At 34.7% G+C, this 16,791-nt stretch overlaps 5 protein-coding genes across 5 annotated transcripts; 2 read left to right on the forward strand and 3 right to left on the reverse strand.

Moving 5' to 3' along the window:
- Positions 1–1,126: 1,126 nt before the first annotated feature.
- LOC131602347 (uncharacterized) lies at positions 1,127–2,393 on the forward strand. Its single transcript, XM_058874433.1, has 5 exons — positions 1,127–1,298; positions 1,389–1,571; positions 1,699–1,749; positions 1,848–1,935; positions 2,024–2,393. The coding sequence occupies exons 1-5, from the start codon at positions 1,282–1,284 to the stop codon at positions 2,279–2,281; spliced, it is 597 nt and encodes a 198-aa protein (XP_058730416.1). The 5' UTR covers positions 1,127–1,281; the 3' UTR covers positions 2,282–2,393.
- Positions 2,394–3,083: 690 nt separating this feature from the next.
- On the forward strand, positions 3,084–4,005 carry LOC131605336 (uncharacterized). Its single transcript, XM_058877708.1, has 4 exons — positions 3,084–3,209; positions 3,317–3,434; positions 3,519–3,743; positions 3,979–4,005. Exons 1-4 carry the CDS (start codon positions 3,172–3,174, stop codon positions 4,003–4,005), a joined length of 408 nt encoding a protein of 135 aa, XP_058733691.1. The 5' UTR covers positions 3,084–3,171.
- Positions 4,006–4,019: 14 nt separating this feature from the next.
- On the reverse strand, positions 4,020–9,279 carry LOC131605338 (uncharacterized). The gene is made up of 7 exons (XM_058877709.1): positions 8,781–9,279; positions 8,253–8,694; positions 7,251–8,167; positions 5,959–7,161; positions 5,638–5,811; positions 4,681–5,538; positions 4,020–4,597 (listed from the first exon to the last, which is right to left on the reverse strand). The coding sequence occupies exons 1-7, from the start codon at positions 9,277–9,279 to the stop codon at positions 4,020–4,022; spliced, it is 4,671 nt and encodes a 1,556-aa protein (XP_058733692.1).
- A 2,271-nt stretch (positions 9,280–11,550) lies between these two features.
- Positions 11,551–12,377, reverse strand: LOC131607224 (uncharacterized). Its single transcript, XM_058879245.1, has 4 exons — positions 12,211–12,377; positions 12,073–12,114; positions 11,931–11,990; positions 11,551–11,815 (listed from the first exon to the last, which is right to left on the reverse strand). Exons 1-4 carry the CDS (start codon positions 12,319–12,321, stop codon positions 11,669–11,671), a joined length of 360 nt encoding a protein of 119 aa, XP_058735228.1. The 5' UTR covers positions 12,322–12,377; the 3' UTR covers positions 11,551–11,668.
- Positions 12,378–12,381: 4 nt separating this feature from the next.
- Positions 12,382–14,219, reverse strand: LOC131605339 (uncharacterized). The gene is made up of 9 exons (XM_058877710.1): positions 14,066–14,219; positions 13,715–13,982; positions 13,545–13,635; positions 13,340–13,467; positions 13,163–13,253; positions 12,931–13,087; positions 12,683–12,840; positions 12,463–12,583; positions 12,382–12,393 (listed from the first exon to the last, which is right to left on the reverse strand). The coding sequence occupies exons 1-9, from the start codon at positions 14,201–14,203 to the stop codon at positions 12,382–12,384; spliced, it is 1,164 nt and encodes a 387-aa protein (XP_058733693.1). The 5' UTR covers positions 14,204–14,219.
- Positions 14,220–16,791: the final 2,572 nt, after the last annotated feature.

Genomic DNA, 16,791 nt, shown 5'->3' on the forward strand with positions numbered 1-16,791 from the left:
ACATTGTTCTTTACGCGTTTTGTAGTAGTGTTTATACCTACTTAGTTTTTCTTTTGTTTTAAATGGTCAGAAAAAAGATTTAATAAAATGAGTGGCGAATAAATAATTGAAAAAACATTAATATTTTTTATTTACGGTTTAGGGTTCATTTTAATTCTTTAACTTAAAAATATTATATTAATCTCATAACTCTTTAAAATTTGTTCCGGTAGTCTTATATTTTTGTATAATTAATAAAAAATTTAATGATAAATTTTTGAGTTGTTTATTGATTAAAAGAAAATGATTAATATAATATATTTTGAAGAGTTAAAAATTAATATAATATTTTTTTAAAATTAAAAAACCGATGTAAATTATAAGGTAACTAAAAGAAATATTAAACTCTAAAAATATTAAATTTTAAATTTTTTTCGAGCATAAAATATTGAACTTTAATATTTAATAAAATAAATAATCAAAATTTTTATAGCATTGCGTTTTCTTAAGTCTATAGGAGATAACACATCTGTTTTTTTAATAGGCAATGTCTTATCATTATTTTGAGGGTGGCCAGTATAAAAATTGACTAGTCTATAATGCTTATTAATAGCCGCAATTTATCTTGCTTCTTTTGTGAAAATATAATCACATAATTGAAATACAATTTCCACACTCCTTACTAGAAATGGAATTTGTTCAGGTGTTTATCTGTCGACCAATAAATATGCCCGTATGACGTGCTTCATTCTCTTCTTCCCATTTATTTTCTACTAGTGTCTTACCCGTGCGTTCGCACGGGTACCCGTCTGTCTCGCGCAGTGGGTTTTAGGGCACTTTAATAAAATAGGGAAAATATATATATATATATATATATATATATATATATATATATATATATATATATATATATATATATATATATATATATATATATATATATATATATATATATATATATATATATATATATATATATATATATAAGTTCATATTATAAGGTAAAATATTTTAAATAGGTTAAAAATACCTGTTGGACCTTATAGTTGGTTAATTTATCTAAGTTAATAGGACAATAAAGTTTATTGGGCCTTAGAATTCTAGCCTTGGTGCAGAAAACCTATTTTTATTGTTAGACCTAATTTGTTAATAGGCCCAAAAAAGAATCCTATTATTGGTATTGTTACATAACGCTGGAATTTAAAATGAAAGTAACGTTGGATTCATAAGCAATCAAAGAGTCTGTCTTTGGCATTGTTGGTGTAAGAAACGCAGGGTTGGGTGATAAGTGTGAAGAACAAAATGTCGCAGCCAAGAAGGTATGTGCATGTGTTACTGTTTATGTTGTTTGCAGAGTTTATCATAAGATATTCATCCATTTAGAGGTCGCAATGTTGTTTTGATTCCAGTTCACCCGATAGGTTGGAGTTGCAAACTCCATGGAAGCGGCTCACAGTTGAGAGGATACTGAGTGGGTCACAGGAGAATGATGATGTTATGGAGGAATGGAAGAAACAACATCAAAGATTGAATCGTGTCGACGATGCCGGTAAAGTTTCTGTAGAGGCTGCCAGGATTGTTGAAAATAAAGGGTAATCTTATAGTTTAATTTTGTTTCTTGTATTGAATTCCATTTAACCTCTACAAAATTGAATGTGTTTCCGGAATAATGAGTTACAACTTAGTTTAATAAATAGTTTGTATGTTATTGTGTTGAAGGGATGATGGAGATGGAATTGAATACATAATGATATCTTCTGATAGTGAGAGGTAAAGTTTATTTATAAGAGATAGGGAATATATTATCGTTATAGGTATATTGATGCTGTTGTGTTTGCATTGTGTTGTAAATGTGGTCTTAATTGCAGGGAAATGAGTCCTGTACAGGAAGAGTTCGAAGAAGCGTACTGGACACGTGAAGTTCATGATGTAAAGAAGTTTTGCTCAAATGTTATGGTAAGCAGTGTTCAAAGTCTATAGTTGTTGGCACACTGGTGTTATACAGAGATGTAATGTAACTGATATTGTATGTCAATGAGTGCAGTATATTCCTGCAGAAATAGTAGAGAAATGTGGGCTTGCTGGAATGTCAGAGATTACCCTCAATGATGTGGACAACGGGTACCCATATGAGTGCAATGTGAAGAAGAGGCCAAAAAAAAATGAAACATATTTGTATGGAGAATGGTTTGACTATGTAAGGGCAGCGGAACTGAAAGTAGGTGATAAAGTGCACTTTGTGATTTATTACCCGCCGGTGTTAGATATTATGGTAACAGTGGAGCGCAGTGGTGATCGTTGATAGAGCTGTTGGTTAGGCAATGTTTGTGGTGGATGTATAGGGCCGTTTTTTAGCAGTTTGGTTTGTATGGGATTTATGGTTTTGTTTTTTTTTGTAATGGTGGATGTGAACCAAGATTAACAATTATGGCACTATGTATGGTTTTAAATTAAATATTATCAATTTTGGCTGTAAGTTTCATGGACTGAGCCGAATCTGCCATGGTTTTTATGCAAAATTGATTACCACTCTGTTTTAAAATTAAGTATTGTTTATTATAAGTATTGAACAGGATATCTATCAAACTTGATCAGAATAGGGAACCTAATTTCATTATTGTTGGTATAAGTTTGGGTATGGCTCCTGTAAATGGTAGGCTATTAAATCTAATAGGTAAACACACAACAATGGACATATGAATAGTTGAAAATTCAATTTAATAGTATATGTTAAAGAGTAGTACGATAATATTAAATGGTTATAAAATAGTTGTAATGTGTTATATTATATTGGGATGTGAAAGATCAATTGGGTTATGGGCAGTTATTGTTTTTCGTGAGGCATATAAATAAAACGAAAACTGTTTTGAAGTGATGTAAATGCAAAGAAGACTAATTGAACAATTGCATTGATTTCTATTGGGCGGTGGAAAAGTAGCAGGTATGTGAAGAGTCCATTTAGAGTGTTATATAAGTAATGTGCAGATAGTTTGATAGCACTAAACACTAAAGCATTCATCATTACTCTGCAATCAACAGTGTAAGCTGCGAATTTCTGAAAAGATGGAAGGAAGAGTTGATCAAGCAGTGAGAGGTAAAGGTTAACACATCATTTGAAAGTTTGCTCTGTTACATATTGTATTTAAAAGTTATATATGGTTGCATGCAGGTGAAGAAAACTCGGTCAACCAAATGGCTGTGGGGAAAGCTGTCACCTCTGATAACTCTGTGTATGTTTGAATTAGCTTATGTTGAGTATACATTTTATGTTTTAATTTAGAATGTTTGATAACACATTTATTTATTGACCATGTTGTCTGTTTGTATAATGTTCCAGATGCCATGAACCTGTTGTTGACGATTTTAGTTGCCATGTAGAACAGCCTGCTAAGTTACAATATTGTATCTGGAAGCAAGATGTGTCCAACGGGAAGATGGCTCAGTCATGTCTTCTTGTAAGTTATTATTCGTTTTAAGCTTATTGTCTTTCCCTAACAGTTAATGGGATTATCTAATGTTGTTTTATATCAATATTGCAGGAAATTCCTGAGCATGTTGTGGCAAGTCGCTGGCTCCATGGAGCAAGGTTTGTAGATTTGGTTGACTGGGAAAGGGAAGTCAGGTATGAATGTGAAGTTCATCATACCGAAAAGGGTCAGATGTTCTTAGGGCGTGGTTGGTACAAATTTGCCAAGGAAAGGTGCCTGCTTGATGGAGACTCTATGGGCTTCAGCGTTAAGGATCCCATCAGCAAGGAGATACTTGTAACAATGTTGAAATATTGACAATGATGTCAAAGTTTGTTATAAATATCTAAGTGTTAAACTTTTTGTAATTTTCTGGTGGACTTAGGTCCACCTTTATATTAATATATAAGATTTTGGTTTTTAGATGTTATGCTATATATATATTATTTCTGTTACTTACATTGCTAATATGCTATTAGTAATATATATTACAGCAGTTACTTGCAATACTAATATGCTGTTATTAATATAGATTACTGCTGTTACAGATTTACTCTGATCAATTCTAAAAACTTAGACATTGTTAAAAACTTCTTTATAGACAACATTTGTAGTTTTCTCCCTGAATTTCTTTTCTTCATCATGTATCAGTATTTTGATTCCCTTTTTTGTTGTTACTCTTGACAATGCGACATAAATCTGGCCATGTGTGAATACATCTTTCGGTAAGTACAAACCAATGTTATCCAAGGACTGTCCCTGTGATTTGTTAATTGTCATAGAATAGGAAACTATAATAGGGAACTGTCTCCTATTCAGTTTGAATGGCCATGGTGATTGGGATGGTGACATGTCCATTCGAGGTATGTAAACCAAATTTCCCATACCTTTACCACCCATTATTGAAGCCTCCAGTACATGGGCTGCCATCTTTGTTATACACAGCCTTGTGCCGTTACATAAACCTTCAGCCTGATCTATATTTCTCATGAGCATTATAGGTGTCCCAACCTTTAGTTTTAAGTGATGGTTTGACAATCCTGATGTTCGGAGGGAACTTAGAAATTCTGGTGTGAGGATATCAACTACTGCTGGGTCATGAATCTCAGACTTGTCAACTGAATTTGCGCTGTAGTAGTCACGAATCTCTCCTACATTGTTGACCAAACAGAATTAGTAAAAGCAAAAATTAGATTAATATAATCCATTAAATTATATATTTTTGTTGCTTAACCTGGCATCAAGCTAAGTATATGGTCATTGATCTGATCAACAATCTGCAGTGTAGAGGCAAGTATCGCTCGACTTTTAAGGTAATCTACACATTGGAAATTATTTATGAAATCAGGGTATGTGCTATTGACAATGGCCACGATTGGATCATCAAATTCTGTTATCAGAATATCAGGTGGTATGTTGATTTCGGCGGTGCCGTCATTAGGCTCAGATATTCGGCCCTCTCCTATTCTTAAAAGCCAATCTGAAAACTGTGCTATCTCATTTTTGTCAGTCTGTGTCGATCCTGTTCGTAGCCGCATGTTTCTTGTCAATGTTAATACCTCAACTGAATGCCATATGTAAGATGCATTTATGGCACAGTGTACAATATCGGAACGACTACCTCTGGGGACGACAGGTAAAATCTGTCTGAAATCACCCCCGAAAACAACAACCTTTCCACCGAATACATCAGTTGAATTTTTGTCTGCACTCATAACATCTTTCAAAGTTCTGTCAAGCGATTCTATTGCATACTTATGCGCCATTGGTGCCTCATCCCATATTATAAGCTTTGTCTGTCGTAACATGTCTGCGACATCATCGTTGAATTCAACCTTGCAAGTAGAATTGTCCATAGTTGGTACCGGTATCCTGAACTTTGAATGTGCAGTTCTACCTCCTGGAAGTAACAATGATGCTATACCGCTAGTTGCAACAGTTAAACATATATCGTGTTTTGATCTTAATGCAGCTGCGAGTGTTCTCCACATATATGTTTTTCCGGTACCACCATAACCATGAAGGAAGAAAACCGCAGGTTTTTGAGACTCCACAGCGTGGATGATTTTTTCATAAATACTTCTTTGCTCATCTTAGGAACATAATATTGATTGTAGAACGGTGTTAGAATAATTGATTCATAGAATTTCAAAGCGTAAAATAAAATGAATTTAATTGACGCAATAGTTACCTGTAAGAGCAGCAAACAGATTTTCAAATTCTGAGTTCATTGATGCTGTATCATAATTACGCTCATCATATATGAGCCTGTTTCCCAACTGTTCAAGAACATAAGCATCCGGATATGGAATAGGACTAAAATCCTTTAGTGTCCTTCTATTTGCCTGAAGCAGTTTCTCAATTTCTATTAAAGTCAAATTTTACAACTCTTCTTGTGTGAGGTCCAATTCTGCATTGATATGAGAAATTGAGTTATAATGTTGTTGGTAAGTCATCTGTAGCTTGTTATTAACAAATTGTTTTGTTTGCTATTTTATTATGTCTAACAAACCTGGATTAGCAGCCAATGCTCTTTGTGTATGTAAGACACCATCAGATAATAGGAGCCAAGTTTGTTCCCAAACATGTGCAGGGCGATTAACAGCACCAGACAAAAGCATGATAACAAACAGTTTTCGAAGAAAATGACCAGTCCCCCAATGACTTGCCTCCTTTATAGCAGCTATGTATTCTTTGTCGTCTTCAAGAAATCCCATTGCAAAGCATGCATCTCTGAATGTATCATACTGAATGTTATCCACGGTCCTGATTTCCTCATATGTTGTTGGTCCTTTTGCCACCGTCAACATCATGCGCAGGTAAAACAGTTCACCAGTTGTTGGCGGAACCCATATGAGACGTCCAATGGTGAAGCCTTTTTTCCGCGGTTTCCATTCTCTCTTTTTTTTGTGGTAAACAAACTTTGAGACAAACTGACCATAAGTTAATGTTTGTGCCTCTTCATATTTAGCATTTGCTACCAGCCATGCAGTAAACATTGATTCAGTCACACTTGCAGTTTCCAGCACATTTTCCATGCGTGCATAATCTGTATAGTATATAGGTTTCTCCCCAACCAAATGATAGAACATACGTTCCACAGCTGGTTTTCTGCCATGAATATTGTAAGAGTAAATGCGCCAGCATGCTTCACTGGGTGAGACATACCTGCAGTCGAGATATTGTTGGATCTCATCAACAGGTTGATTGCTATTTGTTGAAACTGCTGCTGTTATTCTGTCATAGCCTTTATTGATATATTTGAAAAGATATTTTATTGAAGTACTCTGATTACACCATTCCATGTTTATATGTGCCTGGTATTTCATAAGAAATCTGGTATTATATGGAACCACATGTCTGTTGTCCAAGGTGATACCATTTTTTTCAATAGTGAAGGTTTTTGATCTTCTCCTATACAGCGGATATCCCTCTACATCAACAATAGTGTCTTCAATAAACTTTTTGGGGTAGTATTTAGAACATCGTCCATTCTTCATACATTGTGAGGTCACGCGAGCAAGCCCACAGGGTCCATGCATCATATGTGCCCTAACCAATTTGTATAAATTGGGATGAACAGTCGGGTCGGAAATTTCAGCAGAAATGATCTTGTCTATGTCGGATGGTGTTGGGTATTTGCTCTTAGGGTGTAGGAATATCAAGATGTGAGCATGTGGCAATCCGCGCTTTTGGAATTCGATGGTGTACATATCTATTAAATTGAAAGTTAGTTCGATGTAATATTTTGGTACTACACAGACACATGATTGAAAAGTAGTATAATTAAATGAAACAACTTACATGCAATCACTTTTCCCACGACATGGTGTTTTGTAATATCATCCATGAGGGTATCAAACTTTATTTTGAAAACTTTTGAAATGATATCTGGCCTATCATGGGGTTGTAGACCTGTGCCTGACAATGCTCTTTTAATTTCAGGCCAATTTGGGTTGCAGGTAAAAGTAACAAATAAATCAGGGAATCCCAATTGACTTGAAATGGCCATACCGTCAAAATATAATTGATCCATATATCTCTTGCTACCAACAAATGTTGATGGCAGAACAACTCGTTTTCCTCGCTTTTGGTGTTCATTTCTTGTATCGCAATCAGTTTGAGCGGCCAAATTATTATATTTGCCCACTCTTAATTTCGACTGATTATCTCTCAACCAATTCAGTCGTTCGGATTCCATCATAGCATAGCCGTCGACTAAGAATTGTTGAAATAGGCGTCTTGAGTAAAGTAGTGTTTTTGCCTCTTTGCGACGTTGTTGTAACCGGTAAGAAAACCAATCCTTAATGCTTTGACGGTTTCTCTTAGTGACCTCAGTTTCATGGCGATATCTGTGCATTATATTTTTCCTGTAACCATCTTCCCCATAAGGAAATATAAGAGGATACTGATAAGCCAAATATGCTGGGTGAAACTCATCTATTCGTTGCAAACCACCATTGCGGCGCTGAATTAAGATGTCCCTTTTATCAGCAGAATCAATGTCTCCCACAATGAGTGCAGCCACTTCTGAGACAGTAGGTTTGTTGTAAACACGGCCATCTTCGGATCTATCAGAAATAAGCCTGAGTTTTAAATCTGTGAAAGAATTTGTCCTTAAAACATCCCTTGCCATTCTAAAAGCTTTGGCATGAACATTGTGCTGATCTAACATCATCTTGAGCTTTTTGACAACCGGTCGCTCGATGCCTTTGTTGTCCCTGTTTATTTTTCGCAGCCATGAATAAATAGTTTAACATAATTTTTGTATAAAACAATTGTGTAATTATGTCTGAGCATGCTTACTTGAAACATTTTATTCTGTGTTCAACTTCATTGTCCGTGTCATAGATGTATAATTGAGCATATTGCGGAGGTTGCCCTGTTTCTGGCAGCAGTGTACCAAATCGATGACAGGTCTGAACCTGCAGTCTCAAAGTAGGGGGTCCACCTCTTTTAGAATATGTTGTGTCGAACTTCATTCCAGGGGAAGTGAATGAGAACATTGCGTTGTATGTTCGTATGTTAGCCTGGTAGTTTTTACTATCTGAATATGTGTTATTAAATAGAAGATCTTCCAACACCTGTGGAGGTTGCTCAAGGAACGGAAGAACAATTTTTCCTCCACGGCAACAACGATAAAAGCGAGGAGTTGCTGTAATTTTGTGTCTATTCACTTTTTCTTGGTACCACATACATGCTTGGCAGTGTGCGCATTCATAACTTTGGTCGCCAATATCGTAATATTCTGAAAAAAGAAACCACAATACTGAATATGTCTATCAACAGAAGAAGTGTACATCATTTGGTTATCAGTGTATGATATGGAAATACCTTGAAGATGGGCCTCCTGTAATTGTGCCGGGTCTGAATCTTCGTCAGAACTGGAACTATTAGAAGAATTTAAATTATTGTCATAGTTGGAGTCATCATTGTCTTCATAATGAGATTCAACAGACACATTATGATTTGAGGTAGATGGATGATCCATGGACTGACTTGACATATTATAATTTGAAGTAGATGCATGATCCATGTTCTGACTTTGACTAACAATGTTGTTCGTATTTTGAACCCTACTAACTTCAGTATTGAACAAATTTCTCAATCTTTTTCTGTTATCCAAGATTATTTTCCTTCTCTTTCTAGCCATAGCCGTTTCAATAGTGGTTTCATATGTTACAGAAGATGTAAAATTATGATTTAAATGGGAAGTGAGGTTGCTTGATCTGACACGGTTTCGATAATCCCTCTTTGCTTTAAGAATAAGCTTTCTCCTCTTTCTTGCAATGGATGTTTGAGGAGCAGTGTTTTTAACAACATCTGTTTCCATCACAAACACAAAAGTAGGATGAATAATAATACTACAAATAAGATTGATTTGTATAGATTTATGCACACAATATGAGATGTATAGCATGCTACTTCATGATTTTGAATACTAAAAGTTTACAGTTTCTAATTGAAGGGGAATTGGTGGGTTCAAATGTCATGAATGCAGTATTGATTTTAATTTTTCTTTGATACTTGAATATATATGAAATTGGAACTGAATATGAATAGAATGATGGTTATAGATTTAAATTACTACTTATCCCTCCCTTATAACTGTTGTGTGTGTTAAATGTATTTAATTTAATCTATACAGGTTATTTATAATATTTTATTTGATGGATGTGTTACTCTTTTAAAAAGACTTTAAGTCAAAACTAATATTATAAGTAAATAGAAACTGAACAGTTAACCCACTTTCTGCATGTACCTAGTACTTGTTTCCTATTGCACTGAATAGAAGTTTAGCATTGCAACTGCCTGCGGTTAGGGTTCCGACAATGGCATCTTCACACGGTGGTCCTTCTGTGCGTATTCCCTCTGATGATGAAAATGATTTCAGGTATGAGTAGATAATTTTATTTCACCATTGCTTTGCGGTAGAAAATAGGGTATACCGGTATACAAAATATGGTAGTGTGGTAATAACACTTAACAACATTTAATGATGGGTGTAGTATCAATATAGCACAATGTTGTATTATGTGTGGTATTGTCAAGAAATCAAATGTGACTGAATGACTATTGTTGGTTTTTATTGTTGGATTTCATATCCCGTCGTTGCTCGGCATATGACTATTGCTTAGTAAAGAATGCTTCATATGCGGTTTGTTTTTAATCCATATTTGATGTTGGAACAGCAATGATCAGGCAATGGAAATCATAGAAGATTTGGTAAAGGAAACAGGGTACGATCCTAAGGTGGAAAGAAAACGCAGGAATAAACAGCGCAAAGTCACTGCTGATCGTGTTGTGACGAATGTTAATGTTGTCGCACAAAATAGCGCAATGGTTAACAGCAATCCCAATGCAGGACCTGTAAAGATAAAAGAGGAATCAACAGACATTGACACAAATGAAATCAAAGTTTCTGAAGTTGGTGAACCAAGTGGATCAAAACAGGGTAAGAAACAAAAGGGTAAAGTGGTGAAAAAAGCAAAGGTCGGTACAGACATTACTGTAGACAGTTCTACAGGGGCTCAAAAATTTTTCTGGAACACCCATGTTACAAATGCTAAATCTACACAGCAGAATGTAATGGTAAGGAGATATTTGAATATTTGCAGCATGTTATTGAAAATGTAAATAGTATATATCGTTAATAGTTACCTTATTTCTTGTATGCAGCATTTCCCTAAGGAAATCGCCAAAAGATGCCTCCGTCGCTTTCAAGATGAAATCAACCTGCTGGATGTGAGGACGAAGAACATTGTTACCTGTCAGGTTCACAAAGCTAACAGAAAAGGAATACCCCAGCCATATGAAAAGTACATGGCCCTGGGATGGTACGAATTCGCCAAATCTCTTAACCTGCGTAATGGGGATACAATAGCATGGAGTATGCTGCGATTCTCTCCGTATATCTATGTGAAGGTTGAAAGACAATGAAGAAACTGCTGCTATTTGCAAACCGCGTACTATACCCGAATTTTAATGGTTACATTATATGTTGGGAATGTTATTTTGGTACATTGTGTTATATATATTCTGCTACATGTTATTTTGTAAGCACTTTATCCAAAATGTGAACACAGTAATATTGTGACCACTGGAAGATCTAATCTATAATCGTTTTCAGGACAAATTTTTTAAGTTCTCCTATTATATTCTATTAATCCACTCTGATATGCTGTTAGTTAAAATGAAATCTGTCCCATAATATTGTATCAACATTATAGTAAGATCAGACATAAAATTATTTATTGATAGTTAACATAGTCAAATGTTAAAAGTCCTGGTGTTTGTTTGTGAGACACAATCCATGTTTTAGTTTACAATGCAATAACAGAAAACTTAAATTCTGCTAAACCAAACAAACTGTTCTTTGCAACATCATTATTGTAACTAACATTAAAAATAATAAAAAAGGAGCACCGCGTTATAAGAGGTATAGTTAAAATGGAATGTTTGATATATGATCAAAAAGAATCAAAATAATTAATAATAGTATATATAATATGTAGTTCAATTTGAATCATTTGAATATAATAAGACAAAGAAACCATTGATAATTCTTAAATCAAATTGAACATAACAGAAGCACATAGCCAGTATTCATGCACTAATTATTACAGAAAATGAAATCACACACATGATTAAAAGCAAAGGAAACTAACATTCAGTTTTTGTAACAAACACCTAAGCAAAACACACACAAAATAAAAATATTCCTAATCAATCTTCTCCATTTTAATTATCTTCTTCAGCTTGTTTGATGACAGTTCCCCATCAATAGATTCACTTGATGCAGCAGGAAGATGTCTCTTACCACCAGGTGTAACAGCATCCGGCTTGTGTTCAGATGTAATTTCCAGGTCCTACAATGCCACGATGAAGACTATTAGTTAGGAATAGTGATATAAATGTAAGTCGATAAGTGTTAGTAATATTGATCTAAATGTAAGTAGGTAAGTGGGTTGCAGTGAGACTTACTGTAACCAATTCACAGTCTTCATTGGCATCTGTTTTAGCTTCATCAACACTCTCTTTAATCTATATATTGTTAAACACAGTTTTCAATATAACATAATCACAGGAAAAGCAAAAAAATGCATACACAGTTTAAAATTTCTACCTCCAGAGTATCAGGTACGACAGTTTGGATTGGAATAGGTTCCTTGAGAATTTACCAAAGAAAAACAAAATCAGGCCAAAAATTGTTATAATATGAAGTCCTCTTTTATAAAACAAATGTCAGTTTATTAGAGCTGACCTCATCTGTTCCCCATTTTTCCTTAAGTTGCTGGATAATAGGATCATTTTTTATAATCATAACGACGGAACAGTTCTTCCAGCGTGGATGCCACTTAACCTTCATAGCCATTTCCAACTTCAACAACTGATCAAGTGCTAACGGAAAGTCCAATGGATCAGTAATTCCAGCCTATTTAAACAACTGGCCATATTAGTGTACACAGAGTATTGAAAAGTACATTCTAATTCGTATGCACAATAAAAATATAACCTGAATCATAGTGTTACGAAGTTGCGATGCAGATAAACCCAACATCATTTCACATTCTCTGTTCCAGAAGACAAAATTGCAGCTTTGGCCCCCGTGAGTAACCTCAATTTCAATCTTATACCTGAACATCATAAGAAGTCGTTCCGTTAAAAAAGCCGACAACATAGAAACATCAAAAACATGACAGAAACAACATCTATTAGGTGAGAACAACTAAAACCTAAGGACTTCGGCCATGGTTTCATGACCAGATTCACACTCAAAGGGGGGGCTGTCCCCGCGCACTATAGATTGACACATATGGCAGGCACGATAGAACCATCCAAACGGAGATGCTACTAATAATTTTGTTGTAGCGACAGTAGCGCAAAATGTAACCTGGACAAATAGCCGCCAAAATCAGAAACATGTGACACACTAAACAATGAGGTTATAATTACGATAATATAGGAAAATAGAAAGACATACATCCGTAAGTTGAATAATCTCAGCAATAGGCAAAACAACAGCCTTTGAGAACAATTTTTGGACAGGAGTGAGCTGTTGATTTTCAGAACTTTGGGAGGAATATTGGGAATTCCCTCCAAGTTGGTCAGACAGGGTTACCTTGCTCTCCTCAGGCATTCTGCAGAGCATGGATCATTTTCAAATTCATACATGAAAAAATAATTGCATAAAATGGATGACACTATCAACATACCTATCAATAAAGTCTTTCATGATCGGAAAATCAGCATCAACACATAAAAGGCTCACATTGTAGGTGTTTGTCACAGACAGAGGATACTTTCCTGCAAATACAACATAACCTTGTCAATATATTTATCACAGATTTTTTTGATTTAGTATTAATTTATAAAATAAGTCATGGAATAACCTTCTTCCTTCACTTTGGCATACTGAAGCAACACAACTGTAGGTAGTGATGCAGCAACCCTAACTTTGTTAAACTTGATGAACTGATCCGCGTATGATTCCCACAGAGTACAGTTCAACATGTTGTTGCTAAACCATGATCACAACACATTAAGATATATAACATGATTCATATATGAGGCAGTTTAATGTATAAAAAAACAAACCTGTGATCACGCAACATCATGCTAATTTGCTGCTTCTTTGCACCTGACTCAGTCTGCGCATAACCAATACTATCCACCATTCCAATGACATCTGAAATAAATTTATTAATTTCACACGGCTATAATGCATCAAAACATGAGACAATAAAAAAACCAAAAACCATACTCACGAATCAGAACATGTTTGTCAAACCTCCCTGTTATGATGTCTGAAAAACTTGTAAATAAAATCGATTTCGCGGGTATCTCATGTTTGTCTTCATCAAGAACAGACGTTCCAGCAGTAAACTTTATCATATATCTGTGTCCCGATGCCCTGAAGGCCAGAACATAAGGCACCACCTTAAAATTAGATACAGTATAAGTATGGCCTAATAAGCATTTTTCGGTGAAAACCGACACATGCGGTGCTGGAACAACAGCATGAATATCATCTCCCTGCAGCAGAAACCAACAAATGATTCAAACTATACAAACATAGGTAAATGATAAACATACTGAAACATAAACAGGGTAATCACCAATTTGTCAACAAAGATCATTTCAAAATGTTCCTTGCTGTTGGAGACAACTTTCCATCGGTGGTGAATCCTAACAACAATCTTCCAAAGCTCTTTTCCATCATTGATCTCTGCTATTCTCTCAACAGGCCTTGACATGATAATGCAAATTCACACTGCACTGAATGATTACCGCAGAAGTTAGCAAGCATGGAAAGAGAAGAATGAAATCACTGATAAATAGGCAAGCCATTTAAACACATAATTACTGCAATTGTGCAGTTTGGAACGTGGAGAGGCACAGAGTAATGGTCCTTACATAACTGCAGCAACATGAGAAGCTGTGAGGGTGAAACTTCCACAGCCATAACTGCCGCAGCCCACCATGCAGTTGAAGGATCAAAAATTCTGTAGTAACCACCAAAGCTGATGTGGATCATTGAGAGAAGAGTTGCTGATGTGGACAGCCTAAGAAAGTCCCAAATGGTAGACTTTTCTTATATGATAGATTTGAGAGTTGGAAAGAAACAAGGGTTTTGAAAGACGAAAAAAGATTAAAAATAAAAAATAATAAAAAAAGAGAGAAAAAAAGTGTTTTAATCGACTTTTTTATTTATAATTTTTTTTAAATCCATAATGGAATATATCATAAAAATGATCTGTCTAATACAAGATGCACCACAAAGGCCTCAAACAATTACATCAAGACTATAGTAACAATAACAAAATTCAAACAATCAAAGAGATTTTTCCACCACCTAAGCAACCCAGTAAGCGTAACAGACTTGACCTCAATCCACCAGAAAGTAAGCAATATAACTCTATCTAATAATTGAACGATAGATCTAGCTTTGAATTAAAACACCTTATTATTCCTCTCGGACCACATAATCCAAACTGTAGCAAGTCATAGTAACCGTAAAAACTCACGGCTAGCACTATTTCCCACTCTATAGTGGATAAACTGAAAAAAAGTGGTCTCTGATAAAAAAAGGATCAACATCGACAATACCAATCCAAGACCAAACTTGCCGCTAAAGCGAGCTAAAGAATGGACAGTTAAGAAACAAATGCTAAGCAGATTCCACCATACCACACCCTGTAACACAAAGTTGATCTTGAGAAATAATACCTGACCGAGTTAAACTTAGTCGGTAACCTGTCACACAACAGCCTCCACGCACAGATAGAAACCTTCGAAGGAACTTGTTTATGCCAAACATCTTCCAAAAAAGAATCTACATCATGATCTCCCCGCTTAGTAAGCATATGATAAACATCACTAACAGCGTAGGTCGTGTCTTTAGAAAGCACCCACCTCCACTCATCCCGAATAATATTCTGCAAAGAGACATTAAGTAAAAGCACTCTACACTCTTCCACCAGTTCCTCCTCCCATGCTAACAATCATCGCCGCCACCTCCATGCACCACCCCTTCTCCCCACCTTAAGAAAAACATATTCGCTACTGACTCTCCTTTAAACTCAAACAACTGGTAAATATGACTATATCTATCACATAACTACACCTCACCTAACCATGCATCAATTCAAAAAAGAGTATGGACACTGTTTCCCACCTTCCTGCGTACATTCTCATTGAACCAGCTTCCTTCATCTAAGCCCCACCCGTCCCGAACCCGACACACCTCTCTCCACCAATTAGAGAAACACCGCCCTCCCTTTTTCACTCTCCCCGATTCCACACCATATCGAGCTTCCAACACCTTCACAACCATCCCTCTCGACTAACATCCTCCAACACCATTTTTCTAACAGAGTTATATTAAACTCCTTTAGCATCTTAACCCCCAACCCACCAACCTCCTTGTTTTTACATATAGACTTCTAATCAACCACGCAATTTTTCGATGATTGTCACTCCCACCCCAGAAAAAATTCATAAAAACACTAAAGTAGTGATTATACTTGCAGGAGCTTTGAAGAAAGAGAGAGCATAAATAGGCATAGAGGCAAAGGTATATTCATTTTTTTTTTAATTTATGAGAATTCTAAAATTATATTAAAAGATATTTTTGAGAATTTTTAAAAGTTTAGATTAATTCTCTAAATTCAATTTATTTTATTCTAATAATTTTAATATTAAAAATATATTAATAATAAATGTTTATTTATTATTCTATACAAAAAATTTCTTTAATTTTATTTTTATAATTTTTTTTCTCTCTATTCACACCCTCTCAAAGTCTTTTTATCTATTTCTTTTTAAACTTTTAAACAAAACTTTAACTTTTTTATAAAAAAATCAAGGGTCACAAATTAAATATCCAACCACTTGTTGCCTTGTTTTTTCTTAGCAATATGTTATTTTGAAACTTTGTTGAATATTTATCTATTATTCAAAGATTTAATGTCATGTAATTTGGAATATTAAATTATTTTAAATTTTGAGTTAATTTTATCTGATGGAAAAAGGAATTAATTATATTAAACTCTAGAGTATTCGTTTAATTTTATATTCACGAGGCTTTTGATGGGAAACAACTTATAAGGTGATGGAAAACTCTGGAAATGATACACATTTTAAAATTTAAATTAATGAAAACAAATTTTGATACTTTATTGATTTTAAAAAATACACACAATCGTTTATTTCAAAAATTTAGTATCTTCTTATTAACTAGTTAAAATAAAATAAATTATAAAAATAAAATAAAAGATATTTTCATATAATAAACTAGGATGTTAAGAATCTATACCAATGTTTCTAATTTGTTTCCCATGGC

This window comes from Vicia villosa, linkage group LG5, assembly GCF_029867415.1.
Source record: "Vicia villosa cultivar HV-30 ecotype Madison, WI linkage group LG5, Vvil1.0, whole genome shotgun sequence".
Classification (NCBI taxonomy): Eukaryota; Viridiplantae; Streptophyta; class Magnoliopsida; order Fabales; family Fabaceae; genus Vicia; species Vicia villosa.